The sequence below is a fragment of the Ruditapes philippinarum genome, unplaced genomic scaffold (genome assembly GCF_026571515.1).
Source record: "Ruditapes philippinarum isolate M1 unplaced genomic scaffold, ASM2657151v2 ctg4906_1_1_1_1, whole genome shotgun sequence".
Lineage (NCBI taxonomy): Eukaryota > Metazoa > Mollusca > Bivalvia > Venerida > Veneridae > Ruditapes > Ruditapes philippinarum.
Genome location: NW_026867283.1, coordinates 55,259 through 74,031, shown reverse-complemented (window position 1 = coordinate 74,031; position 18,773 = coordinate 55,259). Strand labels below are relative to the sequence as shown.

Sequence of the window (18,773 nt, the reverse complement as noted above, 5' to 3'; positions counted from 1 at the left end):
AGTATCTATTTCGCAATGTTTAAAGAGCAATTTAATTCCTCGAAATGTTGGAAGTTGATAAGCTAAATACTTGGTACTTATATAAAAAATGCTGTATTTAATACTAAGCATTTAACCATTTTGGTCTTGCTTTGTGTTTAAGTGACCAAACTATTAATTTATGTCCAGGGCATAAATTCACTTGATAAGCAAAAATAAATCATTCAAGAAAACCGATTTTATTGCTACGTGGTAATTATTTTGCGACTTAAAATGAACAAAGTTATATGTTTAAAAATTTAAAAAATTGTATTACTTTAAAAAATGAACACATAATATAAAATTACATTAAACACAAAACATAAAACACATGATACCGAAAATTAAACATTATATGTTAACAGTTTTTCTTTTCTTTCATTGGTCTGCTGGGTAAATATAAGAATGTAAAGATTTAGAATTTATTTACGGCTTTTGTAAAACGTTATCGATCGGATAAAGAAATTACCTTTCATAAAAATCAATGAGCCAGTAACGTGTATAATTATGAAGTCACAATGAACAAAGACATTCCTCGTTAAAGGTTGTTGAATATCTTTATTGAATTTCTTTTCACTGATGTACTGAATCTAAAATATACACTGTTTTCAGGACAGTTAATAGTGTTTAGTATATACTCAAAATTATTATACAAAGTGATACGTTGCTCATTATCTTTTTACTTATTTTAATTAATAAACAATACATATTAAAGTCATAAAGATGTGCAGCAAATGTGCAGTCGAAAAAGTGCAATTTGCTAGGATAATTTAAGAATTATGTAAAGTATATTTGCAAAGTGGATTGGTCTTTATTGTTTTAATTCAAATATTATTAAAAGCAATAGAAATATATCATTTCAATATTCTTAAAAATTATTGCTTGATAAATTTTGAAAAATGTGATTTAGTATTAACATTTAAAATTGATGAATAATAATATTCTATTCTAGAACAATGTATTATTTGCTATATGAATATATGTAATATCAGACCATGTATCTCACATTTGCCAACAACATTCATAAATAATACTTTCGTAGTTATATTTAGTACGATATACTATCAAGATCATTGTTTATATTGTTACAGACTTTTCATTTTAGATCAATTCGCTTTAATCAAACGCAAAGAAAGCTAGACCAAAAGCATGTAAAAATCTTGGCATGAAGATAATACACATGATTAATAAAAATATAAGAATGTAAATTACATTGAAATTCGCCAAGCAAAAATCAAATTTATATAAACAATCTTATAAAGAAAACATCCTTATAAAAGGTAGCTCCATCCATGAAAGCGATAAAAAAATGATAACAGGACAAATCACTAGAGCCAATGGCTTGCTATCTACAAATATTTTAAAGAGAACACCGTGGCTGGGTACTGAGAAAGGAAAGAAAACGTGAACTATTTTGATTAATAATATCTGTCATATTTTGCGGTTCGGATCGGAATATCCGTCCCGAGGTGATCCGCCCATTGGGCGGTAACGAGGCTTGCCGAGTTACCGCCCATGGGCGGGTGACCGAGGGACGGATATTCCGATAAAAATGATAACAGGACAAGTAACTAGAGCAAATGGCTTGCTATATCTATGAATATTTTAAAGAGAACACCGTGGCTGGGTACTGAGAAAGGAAAGTAAACGTGTAAAACTTCGTGAACTATTTTGATAAGGTTATCTTCGTTACTTGTATTTCACTAAGGCAATGTTCGGTCACTGTTGTTTGGCTGTAGTCGATTTTCTGCAAATGTCTTGTTTCGGTGATCGAGAACATCTTTTGAAACAGATAAATTGTCCATATGTTAAGCGTTCGACTAGAGAATGTTTGCGATGTCACTATAGTCTCATCATTAGTTTTCACGTTGTCCAGTCGAACTACTATTGCCAAAATTAGCGGTTATAGATAGAACCCTGCTAGTATACTTTTATACACAATATAGTAAATTGTATTTCTATTCACTTAGACTTACGTAAAGATGAGTTCCTTGCTTGTTGCGGCTATTGACTTTGGGACAACGTACTCGGGATGGGTGTTTTCCTTTAAACACGAATTCGAACGAGATCCTACAAAAATATCTGCAAAAAATTGGACTGGAGGTCAACTTGTGTCACAAAAAGGTATAAAGATAAAGTACAAAAATAAATAACCATATTCAACGATAGTTTTCTTTAATAAAAATTAATATGATTGGATCCCAATAGCATTTAAATACTTTAAATGTAGTTGAATCAATGAGTTCTCAGAGTATATAGATCGATCTGCACATTAAGAACAAATAATTATAGTTCAAAATAGATTGTTAACGTGACATTATGCTCATTTTTTTATTTGATCTTAAATTGAAAACACGTGTAGGAGAAAATTTAACAATTGCCTTAATTAAAATGGCTGCCACAACTTTTGTATCAGCTAAACATTATATTTATAGCGTTTTCTGAAGGTAACGTGGATTATTGATCATGCACATGAATTCGACAATAAAATTGAAATCAATATTGGCAAAATTGTCAGTTATTTTGACTTTTACCTGTACACCTACTATTGACATTGGATTGGTATAATGTCACTTAAATAAATGAGTGCTATTCTACAGTTTGTTGTCTATATTCATAATAAATTTCAATCGATCGTTCGGATAAGAAAACATCTTATTGAATTTCTTAATACATTATTTGTTATTTTTATCATAGGGCCAACATGCGTTCTAATTAATCCGGACGGTAAAACGTTGGACTCTTTCGGATATGAGGCTGAGAGCAAGTATGGGGAGCTGGCTCTAGATAAACATCACAAGCAATGGTTCTTTTTCAAACGATTCAAGATGAGCCTTTTTGGAAGAATAGTGAGTTCACAATCACTTAATCCCTGAAGTGTTATACAAAACTGAACAGTAATTTAAATGTGCCATTTTACCACTATGCTAAAAGCGTTTAGTCAAAATGTTTACACTGTTTAATTTCGTATATTATGGTAAATTCTAAAGCAAAAAGTAAAGTTTGAAAATACCTCTACATACAAAACTATAAAATGTCAAACATACAAAGAGACATAGAACTTAAAATTATCTTAGGTACAGTACAAAGCGCTTCCGCAAAGTATACATCGGCGGCAATTATTTTCTGACAAACTTCCTTATTTACCACTTCATCACCTTATATTTTAATTCGTTTTCACTTTCGCTTCATGAGCTATGTTAGGAGTTCTTCAACTGCTTCCTTAGCAACATGTATAGTGTTTCCCTGCTACCAGACTTCCGATCTTCGGGGCAATATTGAGGATGGTGTTGCCCCTTATATTCCGAAATGGCAATTATGGTGATTACCAAAATATAGCTTTTTAAATATATGTATGTTGTTTTTTACTAGGGCATAGAACGAAACATTATGATTGAAGATGCAAGTGGTAAAAAACTAAAAGCAAAGACTGTGTTTGCTTTGTCAATCAAATACCTTAAAGATGACCTGATGGAAATGTCAAAAAAACGCATTGCTGATGATGGAATAAGAAACAGTGACATTCATTGGGTATTGACTGTTCCAGCTATTTGGAATGATGCCGCCAAGCAGTTTATGAGAGAGGCCGCTGAAGAAGTATTTAGATTTTTTTTCATTTTACTTAATAATTCTTTATGTATTTTCATTTTCAAGATAAAATTTAGTCAGCATGATATTCATTGATCAGTCCGAGATATTCAAATTAAAAAAGTGTAGATAGTAAGTTCTGTTTTCTACTGCTACATGTAGGTCACTTCAAATTCACTGTGTACAGAGCACCAAATAACATGTTTTATGGTTGAATAATGTATAGGTTGCTGACCATTAGCAATGAAGCCGCTTATACTAAGTATTTGATAAAAGTAGAGGTTCAATTTTAAGGCTGGTATATCGAAGGAGGGACTGACTATTGCACTAGAACCTGAGACAGCTTCTTTGTTTTGCCGACATCTTCCGGTTGAGAAAAGTCTAGGCCGGGACAAAGTGTCATTGGCTAAGTTTCAAGCAGGGAAGAAGTATCTGGTACTGGATGCTGGCGCTAAAAATTTATAATATTGTATAGATATTCATTACACATGTTTATAAATGTTTTAAAAATTGATGTTGTAGTATGCTTTTGGAAGTAAAGAGTTCTGTCCTTTTATTACATGGTAAAATGAAGCTAAAATATGGTGAAAATATTGTGTAAAACGTGTCTTAGAATCTACATTATATTTCAACATCCAGGTAGTGACATAACAACAGTAATATAATTCCGTTTACGATACAAACATTTTGTCTGTTTGATGTTTTTGTGTATATAGCTAAATAGGAGGAACATATTTCAATTAGTAGCACGGGCAGCGTGTTTTTATACAGGAGTCATACCTGTGAAAAATGATTAGTAGAGTCCTTCAAAATATTCAACATGGACCTATATACATTTTCCAGCCTCATAATTCGTTCCGCAAAAGCATTTTTTTTTCTTTTTCTTTTTTTTTTTTTGGGGGGGGGGGGGGGGGGGCGTATACTTTTGTATACACTAATCTGGTATACATGAGTTTCGAATCGGCGCCGCTAAGGCAAGATTTTACGTATGGATTTAACCAACAGTCGCAAGGACATAGGTCTTGGCTATAAGCAGGATGTAGCGAAACCTTAATTCCTCGCTCCTCTAAATAAGCTTGATACGAGGCTGATCTGTGTGCAGGTGCATTATTTTGAAGTAATTTCACCATGCGCACCCTGGATCTTAGGGTCTGTGGTATGTAATCGAGTGCTATGTAATGTAGTGATGAACCACAGCAGGAAAATGTTCCATTGAGTAGTTTTTTTATATTTTATCTTTAAGATCTTTTATTATCATTTATTGGCCAATAACAATTACAAAAGTCAACCGTTTGAAACATATTACTAATTGTACTCAACTTGACAGTGAAAAATGAGCCTAATGTCACGTTTAAACAACGTTCCGGTCATAAAATGAGTTGCTAATTTATATAACAGAATACATAAACATAGAAGATCTTTATTGAAAATTTTAGGCATGAAAAGTGCTGCTAAACAAGATAAAAGTACTGAAAAAAACAAGTATTTCCCTTTTCCTCTAGATTTGTATTTTTTTTTCAATTGCCCCAATCCCGTCCTTCTGGCCCTTCCCCTCCTTGTCCTTTTGTAGGTCTTGTTATTAATTTCTATCTTTAGTAAACTTGTAGGTTTCTTTGATTTCATATTTTTTGTGTTGGCGTCCCTTCCGTTTAATGCCCGTCACCCTGTCCTGTTTGGCGTCCTGCTCAATTTCTTTCCTGTGGCCATGTGTTTGGGGTTGCTTAATTAAATGCCGTCTTTACTTATTGTCCATATCTTTATTTTTAAATGTTGAAGGCGGAACAATAGACATTACCATTCATGAAGTATTGAGAAACGTGAATCTTAAAGAACTTCACAAGGCAAGTGGTGGAGCAAGGGGTGGAACCAAGGTCGATGAAGCTTTTGAAGCCTTTCTGTCAGAGATAATTGGTGAGTACCGTGTTAGTTTATCTGTGTTGATACACGTGGATATAACTTTTGTATGAATTCATTTTGACTTTAAAATGTTGTTTGAAAGGGTTTTTTACGTCATTCCGACACTGTAGGTCATATTGCAACGTTCCACCTTTTCTGGTGGAGGAAGACCTCAGTTGACGTCCGTGCAATGTTCAAGGCACAAACGTTCACCTGAGTAGAACCATCGAGGTTTTGTTAGCTAGCTATATAAATTCCTCACCTGAAAGAATAAAAAGTCCCTGTCGGGGTTCGAACCTACGTTAGATAATGTTAGGTTGATGTCAGAATACCGTAATATGAAACTTGTATCTAACTAAGCAACGACTTTACAAAGATCTGGTAAATCAGACATGTTTTTCCAATCCATTAGTACCAAACAAATGTAAAATTAAAGTATAATGACATATTTCATTAAAAGAAAAAACTAGAATAATGATCAACAAGATATAGGTAACGTTTACAGGACGCAGGCCCCCGGCACTCCCAAGTAGGGCACCATAAAGGCACCAAACAAAAACCTTAAGTGGACATAAGTCCATTATGCCATAGTTATGTTTATATATTTAAAATCTCAAAAGTTCTTATTTTTTGGTAACTTCTTAAAATTTCCAAAAAGGTACCCATTGCCCAAATACGTACATCTTTTGCTTCTATTACCATTTTGTCAATTAAAGCAGCTAAAGTGATTTAATACTTTGCTTTAAAGTAAAAATAAAACTTTGTTTTAAGTCAAATAAATTCACTTTCACATTACTTCCTTCAAGTGGTAAGCATTTAACGAGTTCTGAATCATTATTTAAACGTTTGTTTTATATGAAGAAGTTAATTTGTTTTCGTTTCCGAGACATAATGTGCCTTTAAATTATATGTTCAGCAATTATGTAATGACATAAGATTAGTAGTCATTCTGAGTCATATTTGTTTGATATACGGATCTGTCGGGTCATATCTGTAAATATGGTACATTCAGTGCATAAAGCAAAAACTTGCAATATATATGATTCAAATTATATAATATATATTATTAATATTATACAGACAAATAATAGTATTTGTCCTTCACTAAAAGGTCCGAGAGGGATAACAAAATTCAGAGAAGATCACATGGAAGATTACATAGATATGTTCAGAGATTTTGAAATAAAAAAGAGAGACATAGCTCCAAGTAAGAATGCAAAAATCACTATGAGAATTCCAATTACACTTGTTGATATAGCAAACGTAAAAAGTGGTAGACCTATGAAAGAGTGTATCGCAAAATCAAGGTATAGAGAAAAGTTGGTTCTAACTGGAGACAAAATTAGGATGGACGCTGATGTTATGAAAGGTTTCTTCGAAATCCCACTCCGGAGTATACTCGATCACGTGGAAAAACTACTGGCCGAACCACGAGTTACCAGTTGCTCGGCAATAGTTATGGTTGGTGGCTTTTCTGAGTCTCCAATGCTGCAGGAACATATTCAAGAACATTTTCCAGACATGAAGATCATCATTCCAGAAGAGGCTGGTTTGGCTGTCTTAAAAGGAGCTGTTATATTTGGTCACAACCCTACAACTATTGCCGAGAGAGTTTGTAAATTTACTTACGGCGTAGAATCTACTCATCTCACCACGGCTAACTGCACTCATCCGAAGTTAAACACAGCACTTGACGATAACGGTGACATGAGATGCTTTGATAATTTCATAATTCATGTTAAGGTAGGTCAGTCTGTAAAGCTTGGCGAAGAGCAAGCAGAACATATTTCAAATCCTGTTTATGACACACAAACATCAATTGATTTTGGTATATATGCTTCTTCAAAACCAAATCCTGTTTTCGTTACGGATCCAGATTGCAGCAAAATTGGTTCAATCTGTATTCCTATTCCCGACACGTCTTTAGGCAGATTAAGAAAATTTGGAACAACATTTTTATTTGGAGGCACAGAGATTGAAGTAAAAGTTGTTGACAAAGCAACTCATAAAGTTACAAAAAAATCTGTAGATTTTCTTGGTTGAATTTAATTATATATATACGAGTTTGTAAAGACAACATGCTGAGGCATGCAAGCATTTGCTTTAAAAGCAATAGCAGATTTTTAAACTGGCGATAACTATGCCTGTGCTGTTCTTTATACATGTATTATTGATTCTTATTATCAACTGTCATTGAACAAATGTGTTTAGACACATGCTGAAAAGATATATCAAAATCACCTTTGACAAAGACTTCTTGATTATGATGTAGATGTCTTAAACGGAATGGACACTTTTTGATCGACTTTATGTTCCAAATGTATAGTATGGTTTGAAACATTTGTTTTTTTTAACACCAAAGATATTGCTGTTTGGTTAGGTAAGATAAATTTCCAATAGCATCTTATGCAGTTATCATAATTTATTTAATGCAACTTCTATGCTTTCACAATGCTGAGTAATAATGAAACAAAATGTACCATTTAATCATGCTTTGTAACCTGTAATAATCATGTTGTATATGATTTAGCCAATGCCATTGAATGTATTCATTGTGTATATTTCAAGTAAATGTCAACATGAAAGGGTTCTTTAATGTTGCTATCAAAATATGGTTCCACTGTATATATAGAGGATAATCAAGCTTTTTCTAAAAATACAGGATTTGTTTTCATCGAGTGGTATGAAAGTGAATATTTCATGTGTGGCAGTAGACACAAGAAAAATATCATAATTGTCATACAACAAGATGAAAACAAATTCTGTATTTATAGAGAAACTTGAATTCTCAGTTTATTTTATATTTTTGTTTTGTCATTACAATTTAAAAGAATTCCCCTTACATGAAAAAAAATTGTTTTAAGTAACATCAACAACAAAAAACTAAAATATGTGTTTTATTTCATCATTATTCCTAAATATTATATTTAAAAGTAATATTATTATAAAAATATGTACTAAATAATTGCGCGTAATTAACAATTATTATACTTAAAGTTTCCTTATATTTACTTAAATTTGAAAATTGCTATTACATAAAAAAGATACATGTCTGTTGAAAATATTTTATTGCTCTATATCGAAGAAATATTTTATTGCTCTATATCGAAGAGGTACATTCTTATTTCGGATATCAATGCCTTGAGATATTTTTTTTTCAAACTTTCATTTTTTGAAATATTAGATTTGATTTGAAGAACAAAAGTTACATTTTTTTTTTTGTAATCGGATTTGTATCTGTTAAATGCCCGCTTTCTCTATAATAATTATGTATATACATGTACTATCTACTGAATAAAGTTTGGACAAAATACCTACATGTACATGTATTCCGATGCTTTTCTTCAATTAGCATGTAAAACGCTAACTAACATGATACAAGTTGTTTCATCATTTGGCTTACAATTTGTGATGGGTGATAAGGTCATATGATGACTTTTTAGCGATTCAGGGCCGATCGCTAATGTTGACATTTTTTTATTATTGCGAAAACCTATTGTTTCTGTGTGAATAAAAAAATATTTTATTGCTATATTTGTAAGATGTACATTCTTATTTCAGATATTGATGCCTTGAGATATTTCTTTTACAAACTTTCATTTTTAAAATATTAGATTTGTTTTGAAGAACAAAAGATACAAATAGTGTTTTGTAATTGGATTGATAACTGTTATGTGCTCGCTTTCTTTAATGTGTATATACATGTACTATCTACTGAATAAAGTTTGGACAAATTCGATCTTTTTTTCTAATGAGCATGTAAAACCCTAGCTAACGTGATACAAGTTGGTTCATCATTTGGCTTTACAATTTAAGATGGGTGATAAGGTCATATGATGACTTTTCAGCAAAGTGATGTTCGATCGCAAATGTCAAGCATCACTTCCTTGTGCCGTATGTAAGGCTGAATAATACACATCTATTAAACGTGTTAAATAAATTTAGTAACTATATGCACGGCCGATAATTATCTAAAGCTTAATACTTGTTTTTTTACTCGCCATAAGCCAATGACCCGAAGATGTACATAATGGCCCAAAGGCCGCAGGCCCTAGGAGATAATGGATTCGATAACCAGTATCGCATCATTGCAAGCAACAACCAAGTGCTTACGTTTTATATACCTATGCCGGGAATGCCGGTTTACTCGTATACATCGCCACAAATCTTATTTTTGTCCATTCTAAGAAACGGGCATTTGTCATTGTTAATAAATTTCTGTCATTCAATTTAACAACATATTTCTGATTATCTTAGAAGACATAATAGCACAAATTAAAGTTGATAAAATGTTGTTTATTGTTGTTTGTAGTGAATAAATGTTCTTTATATGTGAGTATAAAGTTTGCTAATTGTTCTTCTTATATGCATTATGCTTACAAGTCGCTAATCTTGCTCTAGATGTATGTCGCGGATATACATGTACTTAATTCTTTCCTCATATCTATCTGGAGATGAAGATATACAAGATCTTAATTGATACCAGACTGATTTTTTGGCTGATATTCTCTTTAAGATTTTCGGTTGTCTTCAGTTTATACTGTAAACCGAGAAGTTTGTTTGTCAACCGGAAGTTCCTTACTTTATTTTACACTTGCGCCATTCATTCGCCAATGAACCTACACAAATACAATATAAAGTATTCTAATAATCACACAAATAAAGACTATTAACAGTGAAAAAGAATCATTTTACATTTCCGCGCTTATAATGTAACGGAGTTGGTTATGTGATAGATATCATGTTATTATGCATTCGATTGATCTATCTATTAATGGGCTAATGGGCTAATAATAGGAAGCATCTTGAAACGTGTTATTTGTATTCCCACCTTTTGTGTTGTATCAAATTCCTTTTTTCTTTAACTTTGTTATACAAACATTGGCGTCGCTTTACATTATTTTGGAAATAGATATCAATTATGACTGTATTGCTGAACAATGCTTAAATACTAGTGCATAGGACAATGTAGGAATGTTATCACGAAGACCGAAATATTAATATACATTTACATTCTAACATGCTAATTAAAAAGATAAATGATAAAAATATGTTGAATACACAGAGAGTAAAAGTTATTTTCCTGACGTCATTTAGATTGTTGACGTCATATCTGACGTCAAATGACGTGTACTAATGCCTTGTTTATGCTGTGCATATATCGTGTAAAGATGCACTTGACTGTTCTATCTATTTGATAGAGGAATATTGCGAAGCATGATAGAATTAATTAAATCTTATATTGTGAACGATTACTATGGACATGGAATAGGTAGTCTGTTTGATTTATTTACAATAATATAGTATGTAATAAATAGCAAAATTTATTCGTAAGACTAAACTATTGAATACCATTTTATTTTTACTTAAAATTTATTATTTCCTCAAAAAAAAAATTGAAACGTTATACATATTTGTGTTATGATTTTATGTTGTAAAGAAAAATAAGGATTTAATTGATATTATAAAACCTTTATGCCCTCTACGCCAGGGACTACAGATCCTTTCATGTGAGGAAGCTTCCAGCAAGATAACGAAACATCGGATATCCAATGAGCGTAGTTTCAATATTGTACGATGCCATATAATGTCGTCCGTCGCGCCTAAGGGTCAACACAATGACAATGCGAAGTGACATCGCGACAATGCGAAGCGACGCTTGACAACGCGACAATGTAAAACGACGTATCGCACTGTTGCCTTAAGATGTTGCGGTAAAAAAGGGCGAATTTTTGGAAATGTCACTTCGCGTTGTCGAGTGTTGCTTCGCTTTGTCGAGCGTCGCTTCGCGTTGCATTAATTCCGTTTTTTTATCATTTTATGGTTTGTGCTATAACACTTGTAACAAAAATGGTCAGAGATCAAAATAAATAGGGTTACATAGATGTTACAAGTGTTACGGTTTAAAATTGTTTACTATACAGTGTTCAATCTAGAGCGCGCCATTGCCCCATTGGCCCCCTAAAATGACTGCCGGTTTAAAACAAAAACAAATTTAACTGTGGGCCCGACGGACGCATTCGCTTAGAAAATACCATTTCGGTATTTAAGGAACTTTCTGAGTGTTTATTTTTACGCTTTACGCTCATTATTCACGCACATGTTGACTGTGCTAGTATTGATTTTCAAGAGTGGTAAATATATGCCCTCGCATCGTAAACAATTTCCGACTTGTTTTTACCGAATTCAAATGCAAAAAAATCGAAGTCGCCTGATAAAGAGCCGACGAAAAATGTTGATAGTGGTCTATGTACATCCCAGTCCGACCCTGGCCCTTCTGAATCGTCTAAAAGGCGTGAATTTCAAGCAAAATGGCTCAAAGATGACCGATTTAAAAATTGGCTTATTTTTGATGACGATAAAAATATATGCAATGTTCGTTATGCATTCAAATGAGGAAAAACAATCCGTTTGTTACAAGTTTTGTTAACTTTAGAACTTCAACTCTTGAGCGACACATGTCTTCTTCTGACCATCAGAATGCCCTTATTGACCAACGTGGTCAGTCAGTTTTTCAAGCATCTTTTAAGTCTGCATTTAACAAAAAGAAAAGCTCAATTATTAGTGCTTTGCGTACAGTTTACTGGATGTGTAAAGAAAAAATTGCAACATTGAAGTATAGTTCTCTTTTAAGACTTCTAAAACTACAAGGTTGCCCAGATATTTTGACTTTGCATTCTGGAGATAACGCAAGCTATGAGTCCGAGAGGGCTGCTGAAGAATTTCAAGATGCTTTAATTCATGTTATAGAAAATGATATGAAACAAAAACTATCTTCAGCCCGCGCCATTTCTCTAATGTGTGATGAAAGTGATGATGTTTCAGTTCAGAAAGAGTTGGTCATATTGGCTAGGTTTATTCCTAAATGCACTGACTTTCAGCCTGAAACTCATTTTATTGAGAATGTTACTATTGATGAGGGTGATGCTGAAACTGATTACCAATCATTGAAATCTGTGGTAAGTGAAAAGGGTATGGATGTCAGTAATGTAATTTTTTTTGGCTCAGATGGAGCGGCAGTTATGACTGGTAAAAAGTCTGGTGTTAGTGCCAGGCTTTCAAGTGATTAGCCACTTACTTTTAACATTCACTGTATGGCACACAAGCTAGCTTTATGCACAAGTCAAGCAGCAGTGAGTATTCCATATCTAAAAAAGTACAAGGAAACTTTGACAAATATTTTCTACCATTTTAAACATTCCTCACAGAGAACTGCAAATCTGTCTAAAATTGAAAGCTAAAAATCAAGAAATTCAGTGTACGCTGGTTTGCATTTTATTCAGCCATTGAGGCAATATTTCACATATGTGGTTCCTAAGTTACTTATTTTGAGCAAGAAAAGCAAGCTGAGAAAGGTGAAACTTCAAAAGGGATTCATTATCAGCTAACCCAGTTTGAATTTGTAGGTGTAACTGACATAATGGCAATCCTGACCAAACTGAGTCTCAGCTTTCAGAAACAAGACATTGATATTTCTTTAGTACAACCACTTATTCAGTCAACAATCTTACCGCTTGAAAACTTAAAGCAGAATAATGGTCACTACATTCAACTGTTTAACACAGCATTGACTGAGAATGGACTTGACTTGAGAGATCACATCATCTCAGTAAGTAAAAATAAGCAAACACATTTGAGTAACATAAGAAGTGACTTTATTCAAAAAATAGTTGCTCAACTTAATGTTAGATTTCCACAGGAAGATACATCAGTAATAAGTTCTCTGGCAGCCCTTGGTTTGAGAGGTATATCCTTTGTGCAGAATATTCCTGACCATGGAAAGGATGAAATTATTAAACTCTGTGATTTCTATGGTTCAAGTAATAATGACACAGACAGTGAACCTTACATTGATTGTAACCAATAAAGGATTGAGTGGGAAATTCTAAAACCTCTTGTAATTCAACGTATCCAACTGACAATATCTATAATTTGTGGAAATTGATTTTTATGTATCACAAGGAGATGTTTCCAAATCTTTTAAAACTTGCTGAGCTTGCTCTTATTGCACCCTTACAAACTGCTGACTGTGAAAGGGGTGTTCTACCCAGAATGATATTAAATCATCAGGCAGAAATATATTGTCCTCTTACAGACTGAATAAATTAATGAGGATATATCGGCACGAAGTTGACATAGCTGATTTTGATTTTGATAAAGCTGTAGATGCATGGCTATCAGCGAAAAATAGGAGAGCTTTCTCCAGTACAAGTACCTAACTGAAAAACGTAGTTTCCAAAGAAAATGTCCTTGCTTGTTATGACATTCACTTATTCATAGTTTACACAGTTAATTATTATGTAAAGTTTGAACTGTTAACATTTTATGCAGATTAGTTAGAGTGAAATTTGAATTGACTGTTTAAAGCATACCTTATATTATACATGTACAGTATGAGTAATTAAAAGAGTTGTCACTGTTATTTTATATTTTTACCTTATGTTTATCTACATAAACAATCCACCTAGAAAATTAAAAGGTAATACTTTATTTGAATTTGATTGTCATTTTAAGTATGGGCCCCCAATTTTTCAAATGACCTCCTTTTGATAAGTTTATGGACCCAAAGGGCCCCCTTGATATTCATTCTAGATTGAACACTGTTATATAGGGAAGAAAATGTGTAAGTGGCCAAATAGCTTAATTGAAAAAAACGCGGTACGGTATTTTAAGGGTTCCGGGTTTAAGACCCGGTCAGGCTACAGTTTTCTTACCCAGTAACACTCTGTAACGCCCACCGTGGGGCCTAACTAAATATAGCTCAAAGTAAAATTCACATTTCTCTGTAACTCTGTAAAATCCAAAAAACAAATTTCAATATAGCAGGGGAGTATGTCACGATTCAAAACTTCACTATTTAGGGAAAAAATGTGTAAGCGGTCAAATAGCTTAGTCGGTAAAGCCTCGGTACGATATTCCAATGGTCTCGGGTTCAGGTCCCGGTCAGGCTGCACTGTAACACAAGGTTGTTAACATAGTTGTTACAGCATTATTAAAATGTTACGAGAGTTGCGAATGAAATGAATAGTTTCACACATAATTGTTACAAATGTTACAGGTTGTTACAAAAGTTACTGCATAAGCCTTTAAAATGGTCAGAAATCGAAATAAGTAAGGTTACATAGATGTTGCTAGGTTGTTACATAGTTGCTATAGCATTGTTTCAAATGTTACGATAGTTGAAATCGAAATGATTAAATGTATATAACGTTCTCACTAACCAGATAGAAAAATCAAAATCCGTAAATGTTACTAAAAATAGCGGTGTTGGAAAATCTTACCTCACATCGGCTGATGTCACACTCCAATTGATAACACTTTTCGTATTCCTGCGCAACAACACAATGGGAGTAATACAGCATAACTTAATAATGTAAACAAATAAGAGTTACTTCCCTTGTCATGATAAAAAGAACGCCAAACAAATAAGATGGAAACAATATATTTTCGTGTTGACACAGAAAAGTGCGGTTTAAATGAAGGGCAAAATAGTTGATATATTACATCTACTTGGTACCTATGCTATTTATAAGGTACAATTAGTCAATGATGGGAAAAATTGTGACTCTGGCAAAACATGAACCGGTATAAGGTCTTCCTTCATTATATTTGAATAATGTTCAATTCTGACATGTACAGTCAATTTATTATTCCACAAAAAGGCAATCCAAGCGCAAACATCAAGCCTGAACCTTCATATATTGATAGCTTGTTTGAAACTTCAGAGACACTCTTGACAGCTCAGAAATTGACAACCTTTTGTCTGACATGTCTTTTGTTCAATCATCTCTCCCTGAAAAAGTAAATAAAAGTGTTTTACCGAACTAAATTCCAAGAACAACTTCAGTGTTGTTATATTTTCTGGTCCTTCGGGATCATTGATGCCAGCACTATAAAGTGTTGAGAATTGAGTACCGCTCAAGCCGGTGCTAGGGGGCGTGAGGGATGTTGCACTTATTCATTATCCCTCATGTACAGACTCAATCAAACCGAGTCTGCAATTCTTATGTTATTTTGTTGTGATTAATGCTTCCGAGGGATCACTTTGTTTCCAGAATTTTTTTTTTTCTCCTACTACTGGTGAAACAGGATCTAAATTGCCAAATATTTCCCAAACACTTCAACGTAACAGGTTCGCACCTCCTCTTGAAATTGAAAACAAAAAAGAAAATGAAAATCAACAAACAAGAAGAAGAACAATATCTCATCAAAGACTCTTTCAATCGTACCTTTTTTGGTGAAATTAAAATTGGCAAATCCATGAAATTCCTGCTAATGAGCTCTACCTGTACCATTGTCAGTTCATTGTCAGTGTGCGCCAGAAGAATGGGGATGCATATGAACCAGTCAAACTACGAAGTATTATCAGCAGTTTTAAAAAATATCTGAAAAACACTATTATGGAATAAGTTTAGTTAATGGGTATGAATTTGGAAAGCTTCGTAAAGTAATAAAGTGTAAACAAAACGACTTAAAAAAACAAGGCCGTGGCAATAAACCAAAAGCAGCAGACAAAATCAATGATGACGAAATAGAACTTCTATACACCTCAGGAAGTTGGGTGCTTGTTCCCCTGCTGCCCATGTCTATGTGTTTCGAGTTAAAACTACTAAATGTCTTTACTATAACTGTTTTTGCCCCGGCAACTGTTGCAAAACATGGTACAAATGTAGCACATGCCAAAAAGCCCACATGCAAAGTAAAACATTTGACTGTGAGCTTCCTCCAAAGTGGGCTACCACAGCTTAAATGTTTGCCCTACCAAGCCATGGACATGAATGTGTGGAGAGCGCCCGATACTGTATTCAATAAAATGTGGTTACCAAAGTCCGACAGATGTGTGCCATCTGGCCTATAAAATCTAGGGTCTCTCCGTAATATCAGAGTAACGAATATAATAGCCCCTCCCCCCCCCCGAGTTTAATAACAAATGTACTGATACAACTATTTATACGCATGTGGGTTTTATTTGCTGTTTTGTTAGATTGGACATATCTCCATGGCCTTCTTGGTAATATCTGAGACCAAATTTCTTTCGTATCAGGCATTTTTTCCAGTAAAGTCCCTGTCATAAAGTCGTGAAGTCCCATATGATTTCAGTTGAAAGTCAATTTTCAATATCGTTCCCGCCACAGTGTTTAATCAACAATTTAGGCGCATTTTTAAACTCAGATTAAAAAAACCCCACACAATATCAGGCACATAATGCGAATATAACCATCTTTTTATTACAATAGCATAAACTGCTCTACTTAATACATTAATGTGTATTACGACCCGGTAACGGTTTCGTAATACAAATACATATTTTATTTAAATATCCAAATTTCGAAACGCCGGCATTCACTTTACAGATATTTTGGCAGATCCTTAAAAAAACTAGAACTATCGCTGAATGCGATTCATACCCCCACCAATGTCCTTGACAGAAGAAAGACTTGGAAAGGTGGTTAAGGCAATAACTTGTGTGGCATAAATACATAAAAAGAAATTATCTCTGGTGAAAAAAAGACTAACAGTACAGGTAATAGTATAAATATATCATCAAATCATGTTCGAAACAGTTACAAAAAACCTTTCATTTTCCCTATGTACTAAACATTTTATTTTTAAGTCAATTTTTGACCTTCAAGTGTGGCCTTGACCTTAATCTGGCACACGGGTAACATGGGTTTTGCACATCGCCCAGTTGGGGTGAACATTTGAGTAAAGTTTGAAGAAAATCCTTCCATTAGTATAGAATTTATAGAGCCGACACAAAATACTGTCTAGTATTGATTGTATGTAAATTTGAAGACTTAAAAAGGGGCATAACTTTGTCAAAATGCAAAACAGAGTAATGAAACTTGACCTGCATATCTTATTTGCGACATCTCATATATCTTAAAGTTTCAAACAAATACCTGTGCTAGTTTCAGAATTATTCAAGTACATGTTAAAATTTAAGAACATTTTCTAAGTCAATTATTGACCTTCAAGTGTGACCTTGACCTTTAGAAGGCACAAAGGTGACATAAATTCTGCACATAACCTTGTTGAGGTGAACATTTGAGTAAAGTTTGAAGAAAATTCTTCCATTAGTATCGGGATTTATAGAGCCAACACGACATATTGTTATATATTTGATTGTATGTAAATTTGAAGACTTAAAAAGGGGCATAACTTTGTTAAAATGCAATACAGAATTATGAAACTTGACCAGCATATCTTAATTGTGACACTTCAAATACATTTTAAGTTTCAAGCAAAAACCTTTTCTAGATTCAGAAATATTCAAATAAATGTTAAAATTTAAGAATATTTTCTAAGTCAATTTTTGACCTTCAAGTGTGACCTTGACCTTAAGCCGGCAAAAGGGTGACATGGGTTCTGCACATCCCCTTGTTGAGGTGAACATTTGAGCCAAGATTGAAGAAAATCTTTCAATTAGTGTAGGACTTACAGAGCGGACACGACATACAGTGTAATATTTGATTGTTTGATATTTGACCTTCAATTGTGACCTTGACCTTGAGCTGACACATGGGTAACATCGGTTCTGCACATCCCCTTGTTGAGGTGAACATTTGAGCCAAGTTTGAAGAAAATCCTTCAATTAGTGTAGGACTTACAGAGCGGACACGACATATAGTGTAATATTTGATTGTTTGATATTTGACCTTCAATTGTGACCTTGACCTTGAGCTGACACATGGGCAACATCGGTTCTGCACATCCCCTTGTTGAGGTGAACATTTGAGCCAAGTTTGAAGAAAATCCTTCAATTAGTGTAGGACTTACAGAGCGGACACGACATATAGTGTAATATTTGATTGTTTGATATTTGACCTTCAATTGTGACCCTGACCTTGAGCTGACACATGGGCTACATGGGTTCTGCACATCTCCTTGTTGAGGTGAACATTTGAGCCAAGTTTGAAGAAAATCCTTCAATTGGTATGGGAGTTATAGAGCGGACACGAAAATGGAGACGGACCGACGGACCGACCGACCGACCGACGGACGGACCGACGCGACAAAGCGAATCCATTATAGCCCCCCCCCCCCCACATTTTGTGGTGGGGGTATAATAAATTTTTCAATGAAATATTATAAACTTATCGGATATAGGATTTGTATACGTTAGATCGCTAACGGCCTCTTTATCTTATATCATTGAAAGCACAACCCTCACGGAACATATTAGAAGTCCCGCCGGTTCGAAAAGAGTGTGCTTTAAATTCATTTTGTTCTTGATCAAGTTCAAAGTCCTTTTTAATACTGGATGTTAA

At 33.8% G+C, this 18,773-nt stretch overlaps 2 protein-coding genes across 2 annotated transcripts in view; one reads left to right on the top strand and one right to left on the bottom strand.

Annotated features, from left to right (window-relative positions):
* Window positions 1-8,304, top strand: part of LOC132735510 (heat shock 70 kDa protein 12A-like) — an 88,055-nt gene extending 79,751 nt beyond the window's left edge. The window contains exons 2-7 of the mRNA XM_060722466.1: window positions 1,989-2,142; window positions 2,716-2,867; window positions 3,391-3,615; window positions 3,901-4,057; window positions 5,383-5,517; window positions 6,614-8,304. Of these exons, the coding sequence (XP_060578449.1) occupies window positions 2,001-2,142; window positions 2,716-2,867; window positions 3,391-3,615; window positions 3,901-4,057; window positions 5,383-5,517; window positions 6,614-7,545 (1,743 nt within the window). The 5' untranslated portion in view covers window positions 1,989-2,000 and the 3' untranslated portion in view covers window positions 7,546-8,304. The remainder of the gene's footprint in view (window positions 1-1,988; window positions 2,143-2,715; window positions 2,868-3,390; window positions 3,616-3,900; window positions 4,058-5,382; window positions 5,518-6,613) is intronic.
* The window catches only part of LOC132735512 (uncharacterized), a 50,412-nt gene that overhangs the window by 22,419 nt on the left and 9,220 nt on the right, over window positions 1-18,773 (bottom strand). The window lies entirely within an intron of this gene.